Here is a 25,272-nt window from a genome sequence, read left to right as displayed (position 1 = left end):
TATGCATTCAGAAAACAATTTTAGAAGAGGATGTGTTAATATCTCCTGCTAGGCCTAAATAATTTGCTAGTTTTCTCCCCCAACAGAAAAATCTAGCTTTTCCCATGCAGTAAATCTATCCCAGGTAAACATCACACTAGTGCATAGAAAATTGCATCATGTGTTCATACTTTTCTCCAGAGGGGAGATGAATTACTCTGCATATCTGAAGAAACCTTGGAAGTGTAAGAAGAGAAAGCACAGCTCGTTCGCTTTTTCATTATGTAAAATGTGTCTTCCCCTTAATCATGTCACAATTCATGGAATTCTCCAGGAGCGGGTGGTGCTGTGGTCTAAAACACTGAGCCACTTGAGTGTGCCGATTGGAAGGCCATCAGTTTGAATCCCCGTGAGGGAGGGAGCTCCCATTGCTCTGTCCCAGCTCCTGCAGTTCAAAGGCTCGCCAGTGCAAGTAGATAAATAGGTACCACTGTGACAGGAAGGTAAACGGTGTTTCCGTGCACTCTGGTTTCCGTCATTGTGTTCCGTTGTGCCAGAAGCGGTTTAGTCATGCTGGCCACATGACCCAGAAAGTTCTCTGTGGACAAACGTCGGCTCCCTCAGCCTGAAAGCGAGATGAGCACCGCAACCCTATTGTCGCCTTTGACTCCACTTAACCGTCCAGGGGTCCTTTACCTTTTACCTCATGGAATTCTATACTTGATCAAGTAAAACGAATTTGTTTTAGGATATGTATGCTACTACTGAACACAAACATGGAAGATCAACTGTTGTCTCTCCCTTAAGGGAATGATTTCGGCAGTCATTCTATCTCCACATAGATCATTGTCCCATGAGTGGTTCCACAGAAGACGAACGCATGTTTGCAGAGACTTTTTTTTTGTACGGCTTACTTCGTCCTGTAGGCCCAGTATGCAAATGCAAAAATTTGTATGAACGCTGAACTCTCCTCAGCCTGCAAGGAGTTCCAGCGTAAAAATACCTTCACACATTTATGTGGGGGGGGGGGAACCACCATTTCTAGCCAAGGTAAGCTGCTTCAGGGCCCAGATCTGGCCTACGGGCTTGCCAGATGGCCTCCCCTGTTTTAAAGAGCCTAACTTTAGAATCCTGTGTTAAAAATTACAAGCAGATGCAGCCATGTGTAGTACTGAAAGCTAATGCCGGGTGAAAAATAATACCTCCATCAGGAGTTTGCTTGGTCCTACAGAAGCACTGCAAGTACTTGTAAATTCCAGAGATAAGGAACTCTGCACCCTCAATTAACAAGCAGTGGTTGCTTTTTAAAAAAATTATTTGCTGTTTACCTGAATGGTGCTCAATTATAAATCCCAGCTCACTGAAGAGTGCATTACTAATCAGGTGAGTCACATTTTATTCTTTATGAACACCTTCTCAGCATCACCCGCACTCTCTTGCAGGCCTTGGGAAGATCTGTTTTCTATTAGATTTCCCCACTGTCAGTCTTCAGAGCAAATTCTGTCAACATTGTCATACTCAAATTTCTCCTTGCTCATCTAAACCTTTCCTCTCAAAGGGGGAGGTATTCTGGGGGAGCAGGTGACGGAGAAGCCTTTGGCAGGGTAGCTAGCTACTGAAAGAGACTGCCAAAAATCTGAAAATGAAGTGTTGGGAGAGTACTGAGCCTCCAGACAGCGAGGTCTTCCCTCTAGCGAAGTTTAGCAAAAAAACCCCAACCATACAAATCTTAGCAAGGAAACTATGATTCCCTTGTTCCACTACGTATGAAACAGATTGAAGAACACGACACTGCAATTCTGGGCTGCATCAATAGGAGTATAGCATCTAGATCAAGGGAAGTAATAGTGCCACTGTATTCTGCTCTGGTCAGACCTCACCTGGAGTACTGTGTCCAGTTCTGGGCACCACAGTTCAAGAAGGACACTGACAAACTGGAACGTGTCCAGAGGAGGGCAACCAAAATGGTCAAAGGCCTGGAAACGATGCCTTATGAGGAACGGCTAAGGGAGCTGGGCATGTTTAGCCTGGAGAAGAGGAGGGTAAGGGGTGATATGATAGCCATGTTCAAATATATAAAAGGATGTCACATAGAGGAGGGAGAAAGGTTGTTTTCTGCTGCTCCAGAGAAGCGGACATGGAGCAATGGATCCAAACTACAAGAAAGAAGATTCCACCTAAACATTAGGAAGAACTTCCTGACAGTAAGAGCTGTTCGACAGTGGAATTTGCTGCCAAGGAGTGTGGTGGAGTCTCCTTCTTTGGAGGTCTTTAAGCAGAGGCTTGACAACCATATGTCAGGAGTGCTCTGATGGTGTTTCCTGCTTGGCAGGGGGTTGGACTCGATGGCCCTTGTGGTCTCTTCCAACTCTATGATTCTATGATTCTATGACACGAAAAAGGTTTCCCTCCACAAGTCCGCTTGTTTGAGTTAGCTAAAGACATTTCTTATTTTGAACAGTGAAGCATCTTGCGGCATCTTAAAAGACTAAGCATCTTTCTGTTGCATTAGCTTTCATGGATTAAAGACCCCCCCCCCAGATGCACGAAGGAGTTTTGCTTAGTTAGCAGATAATATATTAAATAATGCACCTATGGGCTTACAGCAGGGAATTGTAAACAAGTCATGAAATGCAAGAGACACAGTCTGACAACTCTATGCAAGCATCTCAAATCTGCAAAGAAGTGTGACAGAAAGGGTGCATATACCATATTTTTTCGTGTATAACACGCCCCCATGTATAAGATGACCCCTATTTTGGGGGTCAGCAAAGTTGTTGAGCTTTTTTGGGGAGGAGATTGCCCAGAGTTGTTGAGGTTTTGAGGTTGTTGTTTTTTTTTTGGGGGGGGGGGAGATCCACCACAGCCAATCGCCAGCAGGCCTTGCCACAGCAGCAAATCACACGCCCAATTGCTGCTGCAAATCTCCTGATGCCACCAATCGCCCGTCACACCTCTGCTTTCCGTGTATAAGATGACCCGCAATTTCTGCCAATTATTATGTATCTGCCACTGAAGATCATGCAGTTCCAGTGGCGTAGCGTGGGGGGTGCAGGGGGGGCCGGCCGCACCGGGCGCAACATCTGGGGTTAGGGCAAATCCACGGGTTAGGGGGCGCAAATCCACGGGTTAGGGGGCGCAAATTACTTGCCTTGCCCCGGGTGCTGACAAGCCACGCTACGCCACTGTGCAGTTCAAAAGCAGGTTGTATTGTTAGGTGTCAGGTTTCATTCTTCTGATAAGATGAAGAAGATTTTATTACAGTGGTACCTTGGGTTAAGTACTTAATTCGTTCCGGAGGTCCGTACTTAACCTGAAACTGTTCTTAACCTGAAGCACCACTTTAGCTAATGGGGCCTCCTGCTGCCGCTGCACCGCCAGAGCCTGATTTCTGTTCTTATCCTTAAGCAAAGTTCTTAACCTGAAGCATTATTTCTGGGTTAGCGGAGTGTGTAACCTGAAGCGTGTGTAACCTGAAGCGTATGTAACTGGAGGTACCACTGCATTATTATTATTATTATTATTATTATTATTAGCTCAGCCGGCACAGCATGAGACTCTTTTAAATTCAGGGTTGTGGGTTTGAGCCCCACACTTAGCAAAATATTCCCACACTGCAGGGGGTTTGGAATAGATGAGCCTTGTGGCCCCTTTATGATTCTACTACTTTTAGTGGAATCGCCCGAGAAAAAGAACAAGCTGAAAGTCCAAATGGTGAATGTCTTAACCCAACCCATTTAGATGCTTTGGGTTCTACCCTAAGTGCCGTTTGAGTCCAAGGAAATACTGCCCTGGTCCATTTGTCTTTTTAAAAATATTTCCTGAATGTCCCCAAATAACTCTATAGCTGAAAACAGGCAAGAGGTGTGTGCGGATTCACATGGTGTGCATCTGTGGGAAGGAGAAACAATTTGGACTCCTACAGAATAGGATCCAGTAAAATCAGAAAGAACAGGAAAAATGCAGAGGGGCAGGATAGTTTGTTGCCTGCATTTTCCTGCACAAAGGGGGAAGAAGCACTCATGTCATGCATACTGATTGGGTTTTTTTAAATGGGCAGCCAGCATAGCAACTGAGCTTTGCCTCAACCACTTCGAGAGCAACTGTTTTCTGGGGGAGCAATGGAGGACAGATCTTTGTGTCCAGCAGTGACACTGCAAGGCAAGCAAGCAAGCAGTAAAACGAAGGCGTCATTGGACGTTTCTGCAGCTCCCTCCAATTCTCCTGGGCACCGATGGAAAGCAAGTCCGCTCCCTTTCGAAAAATTGCAAAACACGCTCACAGGACTCCAATCTACGCAGTCCCTGCCCGTAATGTCTGACTATGACCTATAAGACCTGAAGACAAGAATTTCAACAGGTACCGCATACTATATATGCGAGCAGCTGATACAACATTTCTGCTATAAATGATGTACTGTCATCTGAAAAATGCAATGGATGAGAAACTAGATGACTCAAGGAATTGGTAACATGATACAAAACATTCCACCTTTAGGTCAGCACTTCAAATTCAACCTGTTTTTTGGGTGGGGGTGGGGGGAGTTGTTACATCGAATATTGAACAGCTGGGAGAGTAAGATGAGTTGGTCTCAGTCATTTCCTAGTAGACAGGTGTCCATCTCTCGCACATTTACTAACCAATCAATAAGTTATTTTCTGGTTCTATTAAACATGCTCCCTTTCTCCTTTTTCACATGGGTATGCACAAGTCTTTTTTCCTTACGCAAAACATTTCCCTCCATTCATACTGCCTTGGAAGGGACCTTTGCAGAGCAAGTTCCAAGGCAGAAACATTGGCTGAAAACAGTCTGCTCCCCTGCTGCAGGGAAAATGAGCCACTCCCGGGCGTCAAGAAATGATCGCCTCCTTTCTTCACAAACTCGAGAGAGGGGAGTGAAAAGGTCCAAAAGATCGGAACATGCTAATATGAGAAATGGCAGAGTTAAAAGAAGCCACACAGAGAGGCAGATGTTCCAGAGTACCTAGTTTCTCCACCTCGGCTCTCCTAAGAAACAATCTAAATAAACAAATAAAAAGAATAATGCTAAAAGAAAGAAAGAATGAAACAATTGGAAGTCCTATTGAGCATGAAGTTGAAGGGAATTGCGACATTCACGGTCCTCAATAACCACAATGCTGTTTTTGTCAAACTAACCATCAACCAACAAAAGCTGCTAGATATATAGCTGTGCAGCCTTTGAGAGCTAATGCGTGTACTGTTTTTACATGTTCTTTATCCCACCGCCCTTCTGACATCGAAGCCAAGACAGCACACATGTGGCCTCCAAGCAGCTCACTAGCCAGGTGACTGAGCAGATCCAGGGCTGCTTAGCTTCAGCAAGATTGCTAAGATAGGCCTCTTCACGCTAGCCAGAGGTTTCACCAAGAATGCAACCAGAAGACGCCCACAGAGATGCTATGTGGATGAACTATTGCACGCATCTAGGAGGAGTCTGTACATGCAGCTGCCAGGGTGCGGCCATTATGGAGGCATTTTCCTAATCTGCCATACTAGCACAAACTACTCTTCAGGTGGGACGCAGGTGGCGCTGTGGGTTAAACCACAGAGCCTAGGACTTGCCGATCAGAAGGTGAGCGGTTCAAATCTCCGTGACGGGATGAGCTCCCGTTTCTTGGTCCCTGCTCCTGCCAACCTAGCAGTTCGAAAGCACATCAAAGTGCAAGTAGATAAATAGGTACCGCTCCGGCGGGAAGGTAAACAGCGTTTCCGTGCACTGCTCTGGTTCGCCAGAAGCGGCTTAGTCATGCTGGCCACATGACCTGGAAGCTGTACGCCGGCTCCCTCGGCCAATAAAGCGAGATGAGTGCCGCAACCCTAGAGTCGACCACGACTGGACCTAATGGTCAGGGTTCCCTTTACCTTTACTCCTCAGGTAGACATGTTTGTTTCTGGCCTTCAGCTCAGCAGCCTCCTCTGGTCACTTGCTTACAGGGCCAGTGAATTGTACGAACAGGCCCTTCCCTGTTCTCTCCACCTCTTCAAAGTCAGTTCCTTGCACTTAAGCTGCCTTAAGATAAAAATGGAGTGCACCTCCAGGGGTGAAGTCAAACAGCACCAAAGGGACCCCCGTGAGGCACAAGCCTGGGCAGTTTGTATGGAGGTCCTGGCCTCCCCAGACGACAAGGCCTCGCCTCGCTGATGTCGATCCAAAGGAAAGCAGAGCGATACATTTGGCACTAGTTTGGTGGCAGGAGTTGCTGGAAGGAAGCATACAAGGTGCCACCCAACCCTCTTAGGGGACTTCGCTCCAGATTTGTGTAGTATTCCTCCTTGGCCTTTTCTTCTCCCAGAGATATCACGCCACGCAGTGGAGGTTTAGGATGTGAAGAGAAGAAGAGTTTGGATTTGATATCCCGCTTTATCACTACCCGAAGGAGTCTCAAAGCGGCTAACATTCTCCTTTCCCTTCCTCCCCCACAACAAACACTCTGTGAGGTGAGTGGGGCTGAGAGACTTCAGAGAAGTGTGACTGGCCCAAGGTCACCCAGCAGCTGCATGTGGAGGAGCGGGGAAGCAAACCCGGTTCACCAGATTACGAGTCCACCGCTCTTAACCACTACACCTTCTCCTAGGTTGATGAGCCCAACCTCCCCCTCACTTCCCTCTACACACGTGCGGAAGCTTCTTTTCTGACCGTTGAGCCCACTATCAATCTCGTCCACTCAATCCACCAAAGCCTATCTTCCCATGCAGGGTAAGTTCCTAACTCACCGAGGGGTTGACACCCATCAGCTAACCTCACCTGGTGTAGGCAGCCAGTTGAAGCTGTTTCCCAGGGTGTGGCTACTATCACATGCTCACAGCTTCTAGGAGCCATAGGTGAGAGCTGAGGGCAGGGTGGGGATGAAAGGAGGACAAACTATCCCAGAAGGACCATGACATGTCCCCCACCAGAGGTACTACCCTTCCCCTAACACCCCATACACCTGGTAGGACATGGGTGGCGCTGTGGTCTAAACCACCAAGCCTCTTGGGCTTGCCGATTGGAAGGTTGGCAGTTCGAATCCCCGCAACAGGGTGAGCTCCCGTTGGCTCCGTCCCAGCTCCTGCCAACCTAGCAGTTCAAAAGGACGTCAAAGTGCAAGTACAGCATTACCTCGGGTTATAAACGCTTCAGGTTACAGACTCTGCTAACCCAGAAATAGTACCTCGGGTTAAGAACTTTGCTTCAGGATGAGAACAGAAATTGCGTGGCGGCAGCGCAACGGCAGCAGGAGGTCCCATTAGCTAAAGTGGTGCTTCAGGTTAAGAACAGACCTCCAGAACGAATTAAGTTCTTAACCAGAGGTACCACTGTAGATAAATAGGTACCACTCCGGTGGGAAGCTAAACAGCGTTTCCGTGCACTCTGGTTTCCGTCATGGTGTCCCACTGCGCCAGAAGCGGTTTAGTCATGCTGGCCACATGACCTGGAAAGCTGTCTGTGGACAAATGCCGGCTCCCTCTGCCTGAAAGCGAGATGAGCGCCGCAACCCCATAGTCACCTTTGACTGGACTTAACTGTCCAGGGGTCCTTCACCTTTTACCTTACACCTGGTAAACACAGGCAACAGGAGCTCAAACTTTCCAGCTACCAAGTGGTCTAATTTATTTCCCGAAGAAGGTTTACTGCAAAATGTGAGCAGGTTGGCACAGGCGACAGCTCATTATCACTTTCCAAGTTGCCTCTACAACTGTTAGTGCTTCCTAGGTAGCAACACAATCTCGTATTATTTTCAGTGCTATTTCTGAAGTGTTACAAATAGCTGGAATGGAATTATCAATTAGAGTTTGTGCTATGTGTGCTATATATAGTATTTCCTTACAGCAGATTAAAGAATTCTGCAGACAGAAGATTTGAGATGGACTGACGGAAGTTACTTCCATGCTGCCCTTCACTACAACGGTCACAAGACAACAAAATAAATACCTAAAAAAAATCATTAGAACTCATTTAAATAAAATGCCTACATAGCTAATATAGTACGGAAGTACATATAGTATATGTGCATAAATTATTCCTAAGATTTTAAATAGCAAATAATTTGAAGCTATCTTTACCAACAACCAATGAGAGAGCTCAGATTTCAAGGTGCAGCTCTCTTTTATAGGGTGAAATTAGTCGTTTCCAGGTATCTAGAATATGGCAAGCTAATTTTTTTTAACATTCTTTAATTCTTGCCTTTTAAACACCCAATATTCTCAACTTTCTGTTGTCCACAAGAACATTGATTTTTTTTTAAAAAAAAAAAACACACAAACTAACTAACAATTACTTCAGTAAATTATCTCCCTGTGGCCACCTCAATATTCAGTTGGCTTTCAAGGAACATGGTGACGAAAGAGGGAAAATACCTCTTTCTAACATAACCATACTGGCAGGAGTATCAACATTATCAGCTTTCAAAGAATGTCTTGGCAGGATAAACCTTCATAAACACATGAGGCACAAGCTAATCCAAGTTGTCAAAATAGCAATAGTCCCGTCAAGGGTTGATCTGTTAAGCAAGCCTTTATTTACTGCTAATGCAAACAAAACATTTCAAACAAAAACAAAACAAAAAATCATCCTAAATTTGTAAAGGGAGCAATCAGGAAACTTCCAAGTAGACTGCTAAGCCTATATATCCACTTTTGTCTGAAAATAAATAAATAAAATGTAAGCATGTGGCAACACCGATTGATTGTGCAAAAATATAAAGTCTTCATCGAACACGTAAACAAAACGGACGGTTCTTTCAGTACGTGACAATAAAATGTCAAGAAATGAAAGAGGTAATTTGACTGATATTGTTTGGCAACACAGAAAATGCGCAGGGGGGTTGAAAAGAACCAAGAGGTTTGTTAATTTTCTTGTCGTTATTTTCAGCGTGTTATAAAATACACCTACTCAGTGCTTTTTCTCTGGGGGGGGGGCGCAGGGGTACGCATACCCCTAAACATTTTGTGAATCTAAGTTTGGCCTCATTGAAGGGCAGTACTTCAATATGAGTAGGTAAATGAGAATACCCCTAAATATTTTTTTTAGGGGGAAAAAGCACTGCACCTACTTATTTGCATTGAGCTCAGATGCCACTGTACGATTAGACACCCAAAAAGAGACTTTCTTACCAGAATATCTTTGACCACAGGATGGGGGTGGGAAATCCTTTTAAAAGAGCTGTGATAAATTTTCACAGTAGTTATAGGGATGGGTCTGAAGGCGTGATGTTTGAGCAGAGCAGAAAGGCACTTTTGGTCACACAAAGCAACCCCCCAAATTCTTCCAATTCTCCCATGTTATTCCAGACAGACCTCATTCTTCAAAACCCACAAGCTTTCTATGGGGAGCCTCACTGTTTAAGGAAGGATTCCCTCACGCTTCTCTCATAACGCTTCAACAAGTGAATTTCTTAATTTTCTTCACACAATCACTAAGTTTTTGGGCTAAAGCAGGGGTCGGCAAGGTTTACCGGCCATGGGCTGGATCACTCCCATGGACATCGTCTGGGGGCCGGACTGGAGCAGCGTGATGCCGGAAATTATGTCTGCACGTGTCCAGACGCCAGAAATCGCTTTTGCACATGCCCAGATGCCAAAAACCGCACCTGCGCAGAAGCGATTTCCAGCTTCTAGACATGTGCAGACGCCATTTCCAGTATCTGTGTGTGCACAGACGCCATTTCTCACGCCGCTCAGCGAGTCCCTGCGCCATGCTGGTTTAGCACAGCGCGCAGGGGACTCGCCAAGCACGCAGCTTGGCTCGTGGGCCGGTAAAACGGTCTTCATGGGCCGCATCCGGCCCATGGGCCACACGTTGCTGACCCCTGGGCTAAAGGTTTCTACCACGCTACCACTTCAGTTAGCTATTAAAGTACCCATTACCTGAAAATACTTTAGGCTACCTGCTTCATCTCATAATTTATCTCATAATCCATTTCTTCCTGCTCTTTTGTTTTTAGAAGCTGCCTCCCCGACCTCACGGGACTCTTCTGTCGCAGTCATGGACAAGACACAACACATAAAGCCAATCAATACCCCTTTATCACATACACAGCCCAACAAGACAACGACAAAAAACCCACCAACAGCATACAAATCAATATGGCTAACCTGATCCAAAACACCCACCCACCCCACTCACACATGAAAACAAAGACCACCACAGCCAGCACAAATGAACAGCCACCCCCTAAGCCAACCCCAACCACTCTCACCACCAAAGGAACGCAAGCGAACAACAAAGAACCTGCACAAGCAACGCTGACACCAAACCCTACATAAAGTAAAATAGTAACACCGTCGCCCGACCCCACCCCCACCCATCTTTTTCCCCCCTCTCCACCTCTTTCCCCCTTTTCTTCCCAATGTCTCTACAAATGAAACTGATTTGTAAAAATGTTACATGGAAAAAAATAAATACGAGAGAGACATTGCAAACACTTTTGTAAAACAAGAAAATATTTAATAATAATAATAAAAGATAAAGCCAATCAATAATCAATACACAAAGGCTGCTGAGCATAATCACTTATTCTTGCCTGGAATTTGAGCTTACTGCTAGTGGCATTTTTCTGTATCCCTCACAGCTCCTGTGGCCCACAACGGAATTATTTACTGCACACAAAACTTCCTTATACAGTCGTACCTTGGTTCTCAAGTGGAATCTGTTCTGGAAGTCCGTTCGACTTCCAAAAATATTCAGAAGCCAAGGCGCGGCTTCTGATTGGCTGCAGGAGCGTCCTGCACTCAACTGGAAGCCGCAGAAGCCACATCGGACATTCAGCTTCCCCAAAACGTTTGCAAACCAGAACACTTACTTCCGGGTTTGCGGCATTTGGGAGCCCAAATGTTCGAGTCGCAAGGCGTTCGAGAACCAAAGTATATGAAAAATGAGGCTGGTTTTAATCATGAGAATCCAAAGATTGAGGTCTGTGCACCTGCTGATTCTCCCAATAGCACCCTCTCAAGCTTTATAGATTCCTTGGCCTTCAGGATAGGCTTTTAGGCAGCACACCTGTCTCAATATGTATATATATATGTACTGGCTAATGAAGAGGCCAATGGATTCTAGTGATTTGTTTTTGCCTTGTTCCCACTCATGCTGTAGCTAATGATTGCCCTCTAGTGCTGAAAAGTCTCAAGGGCAATGCTTTGAATACTAACAGCTGCCCTGTCAAAAGTTCCAATTTAACACTTAGAAATGCAATTCTCACTACAGAGAGCTGAATTCATATTATGTGGCTTTTTGCTTAGGCCCTGTTACAGAATCTCTTGACCTGTGAAAACATTTTGAGTCTTAGTACTTTGCTGCAAATCGCTGTTTGAAAACATTCCTTCTTACTGGTTCTTGATTTATATAGGCTTTCCCTCATTATAAATATATTTGGACAAGGATTGTTATAGATAGCTTGTTTTATTCTCAACATTTTAGAAGGATGCGATTCTGCAAGATTATCATGAAGGTTATGGCTGTATCCGATACTCCCTGGTTTAAATTTTTGAGCTGAAATGGTGAACGTGGACATTTTTGTTAAGCCATTTCCCTAAAATGTCTCAATTGGGAAAATATTCACCTTATTCCAATAGCGTTCACTTCAATTACTTCCCCCCGCTAGCGCAGACACATTCCAACCCTTTCAATATGGATAAATATTTTCTCTTTGTCCACGATTAATTACCTTTGTTCACACATCGGATGAGTCAAACAAATTCAATAAGAGCAAGCGCAAAGCAACCAAAGTAAATGAACAAGTGGTGATTTTCACACGCTGTGACACACACACACACACACACACACACACACACACCAAGAAATCACTTGGGGTGAGTCAACACCACAGAAAAATCCCCAAACAATTGTGAGTAGCTGTACTCTGTCTTAAAAGACCCCTTGGCTCTCAATAAACATGTACAATGTCTTCCCCCCACAGACAGGATTTCTTATTATAAATAACTCCAATTTACTCATACAGAAATCAAACAAGAGTGGGGAAAAACAAGAGTCTCTCGTCTTGAATTTAACTACCGTATTTTTTTCTTTATAAGACTCACTTTTTCCCTCCTAAAAAGTAAGGGGAAATGTGTGTGCGTCTTATGGAGCGAATGCAGGCTGCACAGCTATCCCAGAAGCCGAGGGATCCGGCGTACAGCTTCCAGGTCATGTGGCCAGCATGACTAAGCCGCTTCTGGCGAACCAGAGCAGCGCACAGAAATGCCGTTTACCTTCCCGCCGGAGTGGTACCTATTTATCTACTTGCACTTTGACGTGCTTTCGAACTGCTAGGTGGGCAGGAACAGGGAGCGAGCAATGGGAGCTCACCACCGAACTTCTGATCGGCAAGTCCTAGGCTCTGTGGTTTAACCCACCGCGCCACCCGTGTCCCTAAAAAGAACATATAAGAACATAAATCCACATTGACGGCAGAGAAAGTGAAGCCCCGTGGCCTCTACAGTCAGAACAGAAATGGCAAAGGAGTGATATAGCAATCTGTACTTTTGCTACCAGCTTGCTGTGTACCACCAGGCCATGCTAGCCAATTAAAAAACAAAACAAAACCACACAACCCACCACCTGCTGTGACTGCCACCCATTAGCACAGCTGTGCTTCGGGGAGAACTCATTTGTAAAGCATAGGGGCAGCCCGGCTGCTAGAGCTGGGCGATACCTGATTTGCAACATTGTAATTTATCTGTCATGAAATTCTACTCAATTTCGATCCAGAGCAGAACTCCAACATCTAGTTAGCAGAGTAAAAACTTAAAATACATTGTAGTATTCCCCCCAAAATAGACCGGAGGCAATTGTATTTCATCCAGTAGCGCTTTGCTGCTACTGAAGGCAAATGAGCATAATGGTCACAAATCCAATACATTCAGGATTGGCACTGTCCATAAGAAACCCAGTTGCAGCAGACTTAAGCTTACAATAACTTATAATAAGTCTAAATCTTAACACTAAGCAAACTATGTACAGAACCCCACACCAGAAGGAAAGAGAGACAGAAAGAGAAAGAGAAACCCTGGCTCCTTCTGGCCCTACTTTTGGCAATGACCTTGACAGAAGAGATAACAGAACCAGTTCAAGCCAGCTGCACTCAACTTCTCTGAAGGAATAACCCAAACATCATCAATTTGCTTTGACAAATTCAGCTTGACCATTAGATGTCACTCTCATCTTGTAAATAACAGTGCAGTCATTTCCAGGAAGGTTCTTTCCTCCAAACGCAAGGTAGATCCAAGGAGAGTTATGGGTAACTTTTACCATTCTAGAATAGATAAAGGTAAAGGTACCCCTGCCCGTACGGGCCAGTCTTGACAGACTCTGGGGTTGTGCGCCCATCTCACTTAAGAGGCCAGGGGCCAGCGTTGTTCGGAGACACTTCCGGGTCACGTGGCCAGCGTGACATCGCTGCTCTGGCGAGCCAGAGCCGCACACGGAAACGCCGTTTACCTTCCCGCTGGTAAGCGGTCCCTATTTATCTACTTGCACCCGGAGGTGCTTTCGAACTGCTAGGTTGGCAGGCGCTGGGACCGAGCAGCAGGAGCGCACCCCGCCGCAGGGATTCGAACCGCCGACCTTTCGATCGGCAAGCCCTAGGCGCTGAGGCTTTAACCCACAGCGCCACCTGCGTCCCATATTCTAGAATAAGATTATTTAAAACTTCACCAAAGCTCGGAAAGATGACGATCATGGACTACAGGTAGGGCACCTCTACCTATTCAGAAATAACCCCTCCGAAAACACACCACCATCTCAATCCCCTTTTAAAAATGGTACCAAGTCAAAGAAGTGCTTTGCACAGATTTGCAGAAAGTTAAGCAGTGTATGAGCAGTGCATCATTTTCAGCTGCTTAAAGGTCTTTTGTTTTTTAACAAACAAGCAGAATATAAATTTTGGTTAATAAAAATACACCGTATTTTTCGCTCCATAGGACGCACCAGACCATAGGCGCTGCGCTCCCCGGGCTTCAGGCTTCAGGCTGCTCCCGCCGCGCTCCGAAGGCTTGTGGATAGCTGCCTGAAGCCTGGAGAGTGAGCGGGGTCGGTGTGCACTGACCCCTCTAGCTCTCCAGGCTTCAGCGAAAGCCTGCATTCGCTCCATAGGATGCACACACATTTCCCCTTCATTTTTGAAGGGGAAAAAGTGTGTCCTATAGAGCGAAAAATGGTCAGGATTGCAAGCCACCATCTCAAAATGGAGGCAATAGGTGCCCAAAAGGAAACCTTGCTGTGCTCAAGCTCTGCTGAAATCACAAGGTGTCAAAAATGTATAACTTGCTGTTGAAATGGAATACACAGGATGAAACGGTGAAATCAGCTATGATTAAATGGGCACAAGATATTGGTCATGATATTATGTTTGCTGACTGGGAACAGTTATGGACCACCGGTATTAAATTTACTGCATGTAATGCTTTAAAAGAAAATATTATGAAAATGATCTATCGGTGGTACATGACCCCAGTCAAGCTTGCAAAAATTTATCACCTGCCTAACAATAAATGTTGGAAATGTAATGAGACTGAAGGCACTTTTTACCACCTTTGGTGGACCTGCCCAAAGGTTAAAGCTTTCTGGGAAATGATCTATAATGAAATTAAGAAGGTCCTTAGGTGGACTTTTCCTAAGAAACCAGAGGCCTTTCTCTTGGGTATGGTTGGCCAATTGGTGTTAAAGAAGGATAGGATTTTCTTTATGTATGCCACCACAGCAGCAAGAATTCTACTGGCAAAGTATTGGAAGATGCAATAACTACCTACTCTGGAAGAATGGCAAACAAAGGTGATGGACTTTATGGGACTGGCTGAGATGACGGGCAGAATCCGCGACGAGGGGAAGGAGACAGTGGAAGAGGACTGGAAGAAATTTAAAATATATCTCAAAAACCATTGCAAAATTGAGGAATGTTAAGATGTCAGGGGGCAAGAGGTAAAGAACTGCAGCAGTAACTAAAAAACTAAAGGAAACTTTATGAAAGGGAATTAAGACAATTGACTTAAGGGTTGCTAAAGAATCACTAAACAAGGATGCAGGGATGGGGAGGTATGGGGAAGTTAAAAGAAAGAAGGGTATGAAATGATGACTTTGAAGTTATATTGGTCTAATTGTTTTGTGTGCTTTGATTTTCTTGTTTTTCTTCTGTTTGTCTTGTTTTGTTTTTATTATGTGTTTGAAAAACGAATAAAAATTATTTAAAAAAAAAAAAAGAAATCACAAGGTGTCTAATTTAAGTTTCTTTGGATTTGGGCCACGGAAATCTGACCTTATCTAAACTTTGGAGAACTTCAGGTTTGAAAAATACAACCGTAATAGTGCAGCCATCTTAGTCATTTCGAAGACAATGTGTTTGTTACCTTGTTGTGTGTAAATGTGATCCTCAGTTCTGGTTTTATGATGCCATAGGCCATCAGAAGTTTCTGGATTTTTTTAATTTCTTCCTTACGTTTTTTATCTGTTGAGTAAAACTGCTTTCTCACAGGCAGATTCTTGAACAGCTTCAGAACAGTTACAGTTGTACCTACCAGAAGGAGAAAGGGGGGAAAACCACAGAGTAAGATTAACTTGATATATGACGTAAGCCAAAGATGACCAAGTGCTCATGGCTCTACCAATGTACGCTATTTCCCTCCCACTGGTACCCATATTAGTACAGTGGTACCTCAGGTTAAGAACCTAATTCGTTCTGGAGGTCCATTCTTAATCTGCAACTGTTCTTAACCTGAGGTACCACTTTAGCTAATGGGGCCTCCCACTGCCACTGCACCGCCGCCGCACAATTTCTGTTCTCATCTTGAAGCAAAGTTCTTAACCCGAGGTGCTATTTCTGGGTTAGCGGAGTCTGTAACCTGAAGTGTCTGTAACCTGAGGTACCACTGTATTAGTATTAAAGGTAAAAGGACCCCTGACCATTAGGTCCAGTCGTGACCGACTCTGGGGTTGCAGCACTCATCTCGCTTTATTGGCCGAGGGAGCTGGCATACAGCTTCCGGGTCATGTGGCCAGCATGACTAAGCCGCTTCTGGCGAACCAGAGCAGTGCACGGAAACGCTGTTTACCTTCCCGCCGGAGCGGTACCTATTTATCTATCTTATCTATTTATCTACTTGCACTTTGAGGTGTTTTCGAACTCCTAGGTTGGCAGGAGCAGGGACCGAGCAACGGAAGCTCACCCCGTCGCGGGGATTCGAACCGCAGAGTATCAGTATTAGGGCTAAGCAAACATCTTAGCAAAGGCAGCATGACTGTCAGGATGCTGTCAGCGGCTCCTGGCTGGTCGCCCAGGAAAGTATAAAGACAAGGAAAAGTTTCTTATACTCCTTTATTTCAACCTTTACAGAGAGAGGCTATAGAACCTAACCTCTTGGATAATGGCGTTGTCCTGAATGCATCTCCACCCCCACCCCCGTCTCTCCCATTTCCTCATTCATCATTATCATCGCCTCCTCTACGGGTGCCCTCTGTCTTTGAGCTCTTTGCTCTCCTACTTTTAAGGCTCGCCGGGTTCTGGAAGATGGTGGGTCTGGAATGCTTTCTAGTGATAACGTTTCAGCCAGCTGCTCTCCCACGATTTCCCAACTTTCCTGCTCATCTACCTCTGAGCTGTGACCTCCCTCAAACCACTCTTGCAAATCTATACTGTCTTCGTCTTCCTCCTCCCTGGAAGGGTCAGGCTGGGGAGGGGGTCTCCACCATTCCTCCTCTGCCCAGTCCCTAACAACTGCATTCTCTAAACCAGTGCCCACCTACAAGGTGCCTGCTCATTGCTGATGGACAACAATTTCCTCCACCCTTGACCAGGTTTATTTATTTTTTAAAATAATTTTTATTAACCGGCCAATCAAATAAAATTAAATCACATCACATAAATTCCGAATTACAAAGCCAAATTTTAAATTTTGTTGGGGGAACTCATATTTCAAGATCCGAAGGGGGATTCTGATCATCTTCTTGCTACTGCGTTAATGTCCAAATCAGTCCAAATCAATCCAAACAGAGTTCATAATTCTATCCAGTCTTATCTTGCTGTTTCCACATCACATCTTGTTCATATATTTTCTCTTTTTTCTTTATGATCTCTTCTGATAGTCTCCTTAAGCCGATAAACACCAATAATAATCCTGTGTGGATTTTTCCGTTCTTCCAATCCTCAAATCGAGATGGTTTCCATATATCATCGCCTTCATAGATAACATCGCTCTTTCCATCATTAATCTCACAAAACTGTCGCTCTTAAGTCCCACTGAGGAGTTTCACCCACAATATAAAAACAGCTCTATTTCTCTATTTCTCCTCTCAGACTTAAGTCTCCGACAGACATTCCAATAATAATCGACAGAACTTCCCAATATGCTACTGCTCTTATAAGGCGACGGTTAATTCCACGCTCTTCTTAAAACATGCTTTGGTTCGAAAGTTTATCTCCACACAGCCTTAAATCCACAGCTTAAGTCCTTAAAACGACATTTCTGACTCGTGAGGGGAGGGAATTCTTGTTTAATCACATAAGGAAAGAAAGGAAAGTTTTTTTCCCCCTCCCCCATCAGTCATTTGCCACACCGAGTCTTGGCGTATCTTCTCATGATTTCTCTTGTCCCTCCGACTCGTCTTATTTTATCAGAGATCTTTTCTGTTAGCAGTCTTTACTCCCCCTTCTTCCTTGAGATATGTGCATTCCTTCATCCAAATTGTTTCTTTTGAAGTTCTTGCAGCTAGTGGCGCGGATCAGGGACGGCGTCCAGGAGCACCGGAATCCCACAGGAGGGCTTTGTGCCTAGTGCCCCCATCCCCACAAATTCGGGGGTGGTATAGGGCACAGCAGGCAAGGCAGTCCCCCCCACCATCCTGGGGGGGGGTAGGGAGGCTAATTACTCCCATCATAGCCTCCAAATTACCTCGTGTGGGTCGGAGAGATGTTATTGTCAGCCATCTTCCGATGCGCCCCCTAGTGGCCCCCCCATCCTTGACCAGGTTTAGCAGGAGTTGTGGTACCTTCAGATATCAGACTACGTTGGCTTTCTCTGCTATAGACCAGGTCTCCTAGACTATGTAGCTATGTGCTTATCTTCGGGGGGATTTAATTGATGAGTCCTGTCAGAGGAAGCCCTGCGAAGGACTTTTGCTTGTGCAACAGGGCTTCCTCCCACCCCACCCTACCTCCCAGAATTAGCTGTAGGGGTTCGGAGAACCCCCAGAACAGCATGTGGGGGGGGGGGTAAGGGCTGGAGGCAAGAGAGGGGATCATTCCCTCTGGCAGTTTGAACATCTTTCCTTGACAGAACAATGATTTTAGCATGATGTTGAATTCCTTTGCAGGTATTCAACTGGGTTTTTACTCCAGAGGTGATCCATTGGAATTAATGAACATAATTCAAGTTAAATAAATTATTATTATTATTATTATTATTATTATTATTATTATTTATTTATACCCCACCCATCTGGCTGGGCTTCCCCAGTCAATCTGGGTGGCTTCCAACCAAATATTAAAATACAGTAATACATCAAACATTAAAAGCTTCCCTAAACAGGGCTGCCTTCTGATGTCTTCTAAAAATTTGGTAGTTGTTTTTCTCTCTGACATCTGGTGGGAGGGTGTTCCACAGGGCGGGCGCCACTACCGAGAAGGCCCTCTGCCTGGTTCCCTGTAACTTGGCTTCTTGCAGGGAGGGAACTGCCAGAAGGCCCTCGTAGCTGGACCTCAGTGTCCGGGCAGAACGATGGGGGTGGAGATGCTCCTTCAGATATACTGGACCAAGGCCATTTAGGGCTTTAAAGGTCAGCACCAACACTTTGAATTGTGCTCGGAAACGTACTGGGAGCCTATGGCGTAAATGGACCTATGCTGAGTAAAATTTAGTTGAATATTATCCTTTGTCTCCAGGTATGTTCAAATGACTTGACGTCGCAAAGAGCTATAGCATCTTGGGCTGTAATTCTAGATTCACCTGGGAATAAGCCCCATTGAACTGTGTAGACGCATATTGGGTTGCTCTGTCTCATATAATTAAATCTCATTGTTTTTCATGTTAACGGCAAGCAACAATAATATGGAAAACTCTGTGACACGACTAAACTATTCAGAATGTAAAACAGATCTTATTAAAGAGATTATATGCTCATTTGAGCCCATAGGGCTCAGGGGCGGGGGAGGGGGGGAGAGAGAGATAAACGTTGCTCAAATTTGCTGCACCAAAAGGAAATACAATTAATACAGTAACTGATCTTGACTTGAATTTACATGTGCCCTTGTGCATGTCAAACATCTCATGCAAAATCCCCCCCATTCAATTTCTGTACGTTTCACTTACACATCTTAGGACCCAAAGCCTTATATATTTTACAAACCCCTATAAAAGTCAAATATAGATGAAAGTTGGCATCCCAACACCATGGCATAATCAAATGTTAAGTGCAATATCTAGGAACAGAGTGGCATAAAATCTACAAAATCCGTGATTAAATGCAATAATGTGCAATTATTTTAGAGTTTGGAAGATTTAACCCCCCCCCCTTTTTATATATAAAAAGGGGATATAAAAATGTCCTAATTTTCCAAAGCAGCAAACAACTTGCCGATCTTTAAAACTGCTGTATCAGGTGAAAATCTTTCAGGGAGGGGAGATAACATTTGCAATGCTAGCACAACACCCCAAAACATGATGCTATATAAGTGACTTTACAGTTGAGGTGCAAGCAGATATGACTGCACAAGTGTTTTATGATCAGAGCGATAATATATTTACAAGCAAAATGGGAGAGACACTATCATATTTAACAAGAAGATTCTTAAGATTTAACTGCTCTGATTTCTGTTTAGGCGACTCTCCACGCACCATGATTAAATTCCAGCATGGTACTCTATTTTACGAAGTACACGCTGTACCAGCTTAAAAGTCCTACCCTTTATAGATGCAATGTATAAAGTTACATTTAGGATTGCACCATGGTGAGGTTTTCATTTGTTAAAAAGGTACTTTACCAGCAATCAGTAATAAAATCAAAGTGGTGTGCCATCAAAACACATCTATTTAGATTTAGATTATGTAGCAGAAACACGATGACAAACGTTACATCTTTAGAGTATAATCCTGCCAGTTTTTTTACTATTATTATTATTAAACAATCATAGGAAATGAAATGATTGATGAGTGATTGCTATTACCAGAATACATCTTATTAACTGAGATGCACCTAGCTTACCCTAGGTAAAGGGACTCCCGACCGTTAGGTCCAGTTGCGGTTGACTCTGGGGTTGCAGCGCTCATCTCACTTTACTGGCCAAGGGAGCCGGCGTACAGCTTCCAGGTCAAGTGGCCAGCATGACTAAGCTGCTTCTGGCAAACCAGAGCAGCGCACGGAAACGCCGTTTACCTTCCCGCTGGAGAAGTACCTATTTATCTACTTGCACTGGTGTGCTTTCGAACTGCTAGGTTGGCAGGAGCTGGGACCAAGCAACGGGAGCTCACCCTGTCGCGGGGATTCGAACCACCGACCTTCTGATCAGCAAGCCCTAGGCTCTGTGGTTTAACCCACAGCACCACCTGCATCCCTAAAAGCTAGTTGAGGGGGCACTCGGATTTTAAAATACGGTTTTACTCCTGTGCTTAAGCTGCACCGACTGAGGGGCTATGGGATATGGCAGAAGGCCCTCACGCCAGTGCCCTCTCTGCCAATGAAATCATAAGATACAATGCTACCACTACATGAGATATACAAGCACAAACTTATGGCAGCTAAACTGGCACAGCTCCACCAGCATGACAGCCATGCCAGATTGTAGACATCTTTATGATTATGATTATGATTATTAAAATTTGCAAACTGCCTTAGACCTGCAGGTCTCAGGGTAGTTCACAAGATAGAATCGCAATGCAGTGGTACCTCAGGTTACAGCCGCTTCAGGTTACAGACTCCGCTAACCCAGAAATAGTACCTCAGGTTAAGAACTTTGCTTCAGGATGAGACTAGAAATCATGCTCCGGTGGCACGGTGGCAGTGGGAGGCCCCTATAGCTAGGAGAGCCAGTGTGGTGTAGTAGTTAAGAGCGGTGGACTCATAATCTGGTGAACCGGGTTCAATAACCCACTCCTCCACATGCAGCTGCTGGGTGACCTTGGGCTAGTCACACTTCTCTGAAGTCTCTCAGCCCCACTCACCTCACAGAGTGTTTGTTGTGGGGGAGGAAGGGAAAGGAGAATGTTAGCCGCTTTGAGACTCCTTCGGGTAGTGATAAAGCAGGATATCAAATCCAAACTCTTCTTCTTCTTCTCTTCTAAAGTGGTACCTCGGGTTAAGAACAGTTTCAGGTTAAGAACGGTCCTCCAGAACAAATTAAGTTCTTAACCCGAGGTACCACTGTATAAAAACACAAAAGACATAATAAAAATAATAAAAGAAGAAGAACCTAATATCCCCTCCTCCCCATCACATTTTAAAAGGGCATTGGATGTCAATCAGCCAAAGGCCTGGTGAAAGAGGAACGTTTCTGCCTGGTGCCTAACAGTGTATAATGAAAGTGCCAGGCGGACTTCCCTGGGGAGAGCATTTCACAGACGGGGAGCCACTGCAGAGAAGGCCCATTCTTGTGTTGCCACCCTCCAGACCTCACGTGAAGAAGGGTCTCAGAAGATGATGTCAGAGTTCGGATAGGTTCAGTCAGATGGGCAGCATACAAATGTTGTTGTTGTTGCAGATGGGCGGCATACAAATGTTGTTGTTGTTGTTACTACAGTGGTGCCTCGCAAGACGAAAAGAATCCGTTCCGCGAGTCTCTTCGTCTAGCGGTTTTTTCGTCTTGCGAAGCAACCCTATTAGCGGCTTAGCGGATTAGCGCTATTAGCGGTTTAGCGGCTTATCAGCTTATCGGATAAGCGGCTTAGAAAAAGGGGGGGAAAGGGGGGGGAAACACGCAGGAACTCGCAAGACATTTTCGTCTTGCGAAGCAAGCGCATAGGAAATTCGTTTTGCGAAGCACCTCCAAAATGGAAAACTCTTTCGTCTAGCGAGTTTTCCGTCTTGCAAGGCGTTCGTCTTGCGGGGCACCACTGTACTACTACTGATACTACTATTATTACCATTATTATATGGGGAGAGAACACTTCAAATACCGTATTGGCCCGAATATAAGCCACACCCGTAAATAAGCCCGCACCTTTAAAATTCAAGTGGTGAGGGAGAAAAAAAGTCAATACCCGGATATAAGCCGCTCCTTATATCAGGCACTTATACCCATAAATGGCAAATGTAGAAGAAAATCCTACGGGTCCTATAGAGGACCCGCAATTGAAAGCGATGAATGACTGCACAACAGCATCAAGCTCACAAATCAGCAACAAAACATTATTTTGTTCCATTTTACTGTATGTATGTTTCAGCAGCGATGTTGTAAAAGCCAATTTTGGTAAGGTCGCGAATTTAAGCTGCACTTTTCACTGTTGGAATTTGGGGGTAAAAAGTGCGGCTTATATTCAAGGCCAATACAGTATTGAAAATGGCCTGGGTTCATTTAACCCAGTGCAAGTGGAAGCCAGTCCAAGGGCTCCCACTAGGGCAACATAGCTTCCTGCCCCCAATCTTCTCCCCCCGAAACACCCACCCAGCCCGCGATGGGAGGAGAGCGAAGGGACTGTTTTCTCTGGCCAGCTGAAACGCTCCTGCAGACGGAATGGTCCAAAGAGAGTGATACTGAATTCCTCCCCATAAATCCTGTTAACAGTCCTACCTTGTCCGAGATGAGACGGCTTTTGAGAAGTCACGTGACCGCTTCTATCCAACAGGTACTGGGTGCTGAAATCGTCAGAAGCGGTCTTGGTTGTAATCAGGACCTAGAAGCGGAAGGTGCTGGCGTCAAACGGAAGCTTCCAAAATCATTTGGTAGAGGCTGCTCTCCTGCTCGCCAACCCCTGCTGCCATCTTCCCACATATTAATCGCCTAGAGCTTCCCCTTGGCTACCCCATACGACAACTCAGTCCCTTGCCAATCCCAAAGCGATTTCTCTCTTCCATTTTGCAGCCCCACTGTGCACCTGTTTTCACCTTCACGCCAATACCCATGTGCTCCCCCTCTTTCTGTGCAACCCTCCTTGCACCCAAACCACTTTTATGGGTAGCTTCCTGTATCCTCCACTTCCTTCTCCCCCCACACATTGCAGCTGCTACACACCCTTCTCACCTTCTGCGTAGCTGTGAGGTTGCCCCCTACCTCCTCTTCTGCAGACCCTTTTATCTTCGAACCCAATCCCATGCCTCCTACTCCCTCTCCACCCCTCTCCATTTTCACCTTTACTCCTTTTTCCACTACCCTCCTCCTCAATTTTCCTCAACTCTCCCTTACACGTTGATCACCCCCTATTTCCGTGTCTTATCTAGGGCTGGGCGAGACCTGGTTTTCAACCTCGCAATATGTCGCCAACCAAGCGTCGCAATATACCGATATATCACCATGTCTGAGGTAAGGACAGAGCATTGGCTGGGCTTGTGGTTTTTCCCACATCGTGATTTTTGCTGGCGCCTGCTCTTGTGATTCGCTGCCTCTTGCGTGAGGCAGGAGGGAAAAGCTGAGCCATTACGAGTTAATGGGGGAATCGAGAGAAGCCTTTTCTCACATTGGGTGTGTGTGTTATGCAAAAATCACGATTCACGATATATTGCCAGGTCAAAAATTACAAAACTGGCATCACAATATGGACTTCAAACCAGTTTTGGACAATACACTGATATATCACCCCAGTCCCAGTCATATTCTCTCTGCTTTTGTGCAGCGCACATTTACATGCACACATTATCCTCTTTGCCCCTTTTCCGTCCTCCTCGCTCTCCCTTCCACACAAAACATCATACCCATTTCCTTGCTGCCGCCTCCTCTCCTTAATTAGCATCCTTTATGCACACACCATGTACTAATCTGTGCTACTTTATCAATAATAATAATAATAATAAATAAAAAATAAAATTACTTATACCCGATCCATCTGGCTGGGCCTCCCCAGCCACTCTGGGCAGCTCCCAAAAGAATATTAAAAAGATGATAAAACATCAAACATTAAAAACTTCCCTAAACAGGGCTGCCTTCAGATGTCTTCTAAAAGTCAGATAGTTGTTTATTTCCTTGACATCTGGTGGGAGGGCGTTCCACAGGGCGGGCGCCACTACCAAGAAGGCCCTCTGCCTGGTTCCCTGTAACCTCACTTCTCGAAGTGGAGGGAACCGCCAGAAGGCCCTAGGAGCTGGACCTCAGTGTCCGGGTTGAACGATGGGGGTGGAGACGCTCCTTCAGGTACACTGGGCCGAGGTGGTTTAAGACAAAGAGAATCTTAAGAGCAAGTCTGTCGTCTTGTTTTGCGCAAGGAGGTTAAGTTCCATTGACGGATGTTGTATGTATATGGGTGTGTCCTTGTTAGCATCTTCTAAATTACTACACTGAATCCAGAAGTTTAGGTTTGAAGGCAACACATGGTACCCGGAGTGGAAAGTAGAAATGTGATAAGGTACTATGGAATATTTGAACCTAACAGAGCCTGAGATACCTGCACTCAGGCCAATCCAGAATAATTTACAAACAAATAAGCACCTGAAACTATGTTAGGCTTTTACCTCAGACATGCTACAAATTGAACCCAAAGCTTCACCACGGAAACCGTACGTTGCCAAGTTTTCAAGGTCCTCAGATGAGCTTATTTTTGAAGTGTAGTGTTTCACAGCCGCAACAGGAACATCTGCTGCCTTGATCCCATCACCGTTATCTCGGATTTCAATCTTATCAAATCCATAGTTTTCCTAGTTAAAAGAACACACACAAACACATCAGGTGTGTAACCAGACAATGTTTAACTCTTCTCAATACATATCATATCCATAATTGTCATAGAGCTCCAAAAATATATGTATTTTTATAGGCTACAGGGCCTGTAATCATGCACACAATTTATGGTGTACCACAAATTCTACGGAAATTAATTCTGATGAAATGTTAGCCCATATCCATAAGGATAAAGGTAAAGGGACCCCTGACCATTAGGTCCAGTCGTGACCGACTCTGGAGCTGCGGCGCTCATCTCGCTTTATTGGCTGAGGGAGCCAGTGTACAGCTTCCAGGTCATGTGGCCAGCATAACTAAGCCGCTTCTGGCGAACCAGAGCAGCGCACGGAAACGCCGTTTACCTACTTATCTACTTGCACTTTGACGTACTTTCGAACTGCTAGGTTGGCAGGAGCAGGGACCGAGCAATGGGAGCTCATCCTGTCACGGGGATTTGAACCGCCAACCTTCTGATCGGCAAGTCCTAGGCTCTGTGGTTTAACCCACAGCG

The 25,272-nt window shown here is 45.1% G+C and overlaps 1 protein-coding gene across 1 annotated transcript in view; it reads right to left on the bottom strand.

Annotated features, from left to right (window-relative positions):
- Positions 1-25,272, bottom strand: part of PMS1 (PMS1 homolog 1, mismatch repair system component) — a 61,580-nt gene that overhangs the window by 26,396 nt on the left and 9,912 nt on the right. The window contains exons 3-5 of the mRNA XM_079977323.1: positions 24,557-24,739; positions 22,686-22,788; positions 15,319-15,482 (exon numbers count right to left, since the gene is read on the bottom strand). Of these exons, the coding sequence (XP_079833449.1) occupies positions 15,319-15,482; positions 22,686-22,788; positions 24,557-24,739 (450 nt within the window). The remainder of the gene's footprint in view (positions 1-15,318; positions 15,483-22,685; positions 22,789-24,556; positions 24,740-25,272) is intronic.

This window comes from Podarcis cretensis (assembly GCF_951804945.1).
Source record: "Podarcis cretensis genome assembly, chromosome: 1".
Lineage (NCBI taxonomy): Eukaryota > Metazoa > Chordata > Lepidosauria > Squamata > Lacertidae > Podarcis > Podarcis cretensis.
The sequence above is the reverse complement of the archived record's forward strand: the minus strand, read 5'-3'. Positions and strand labels throughout refer to the sequence as shown.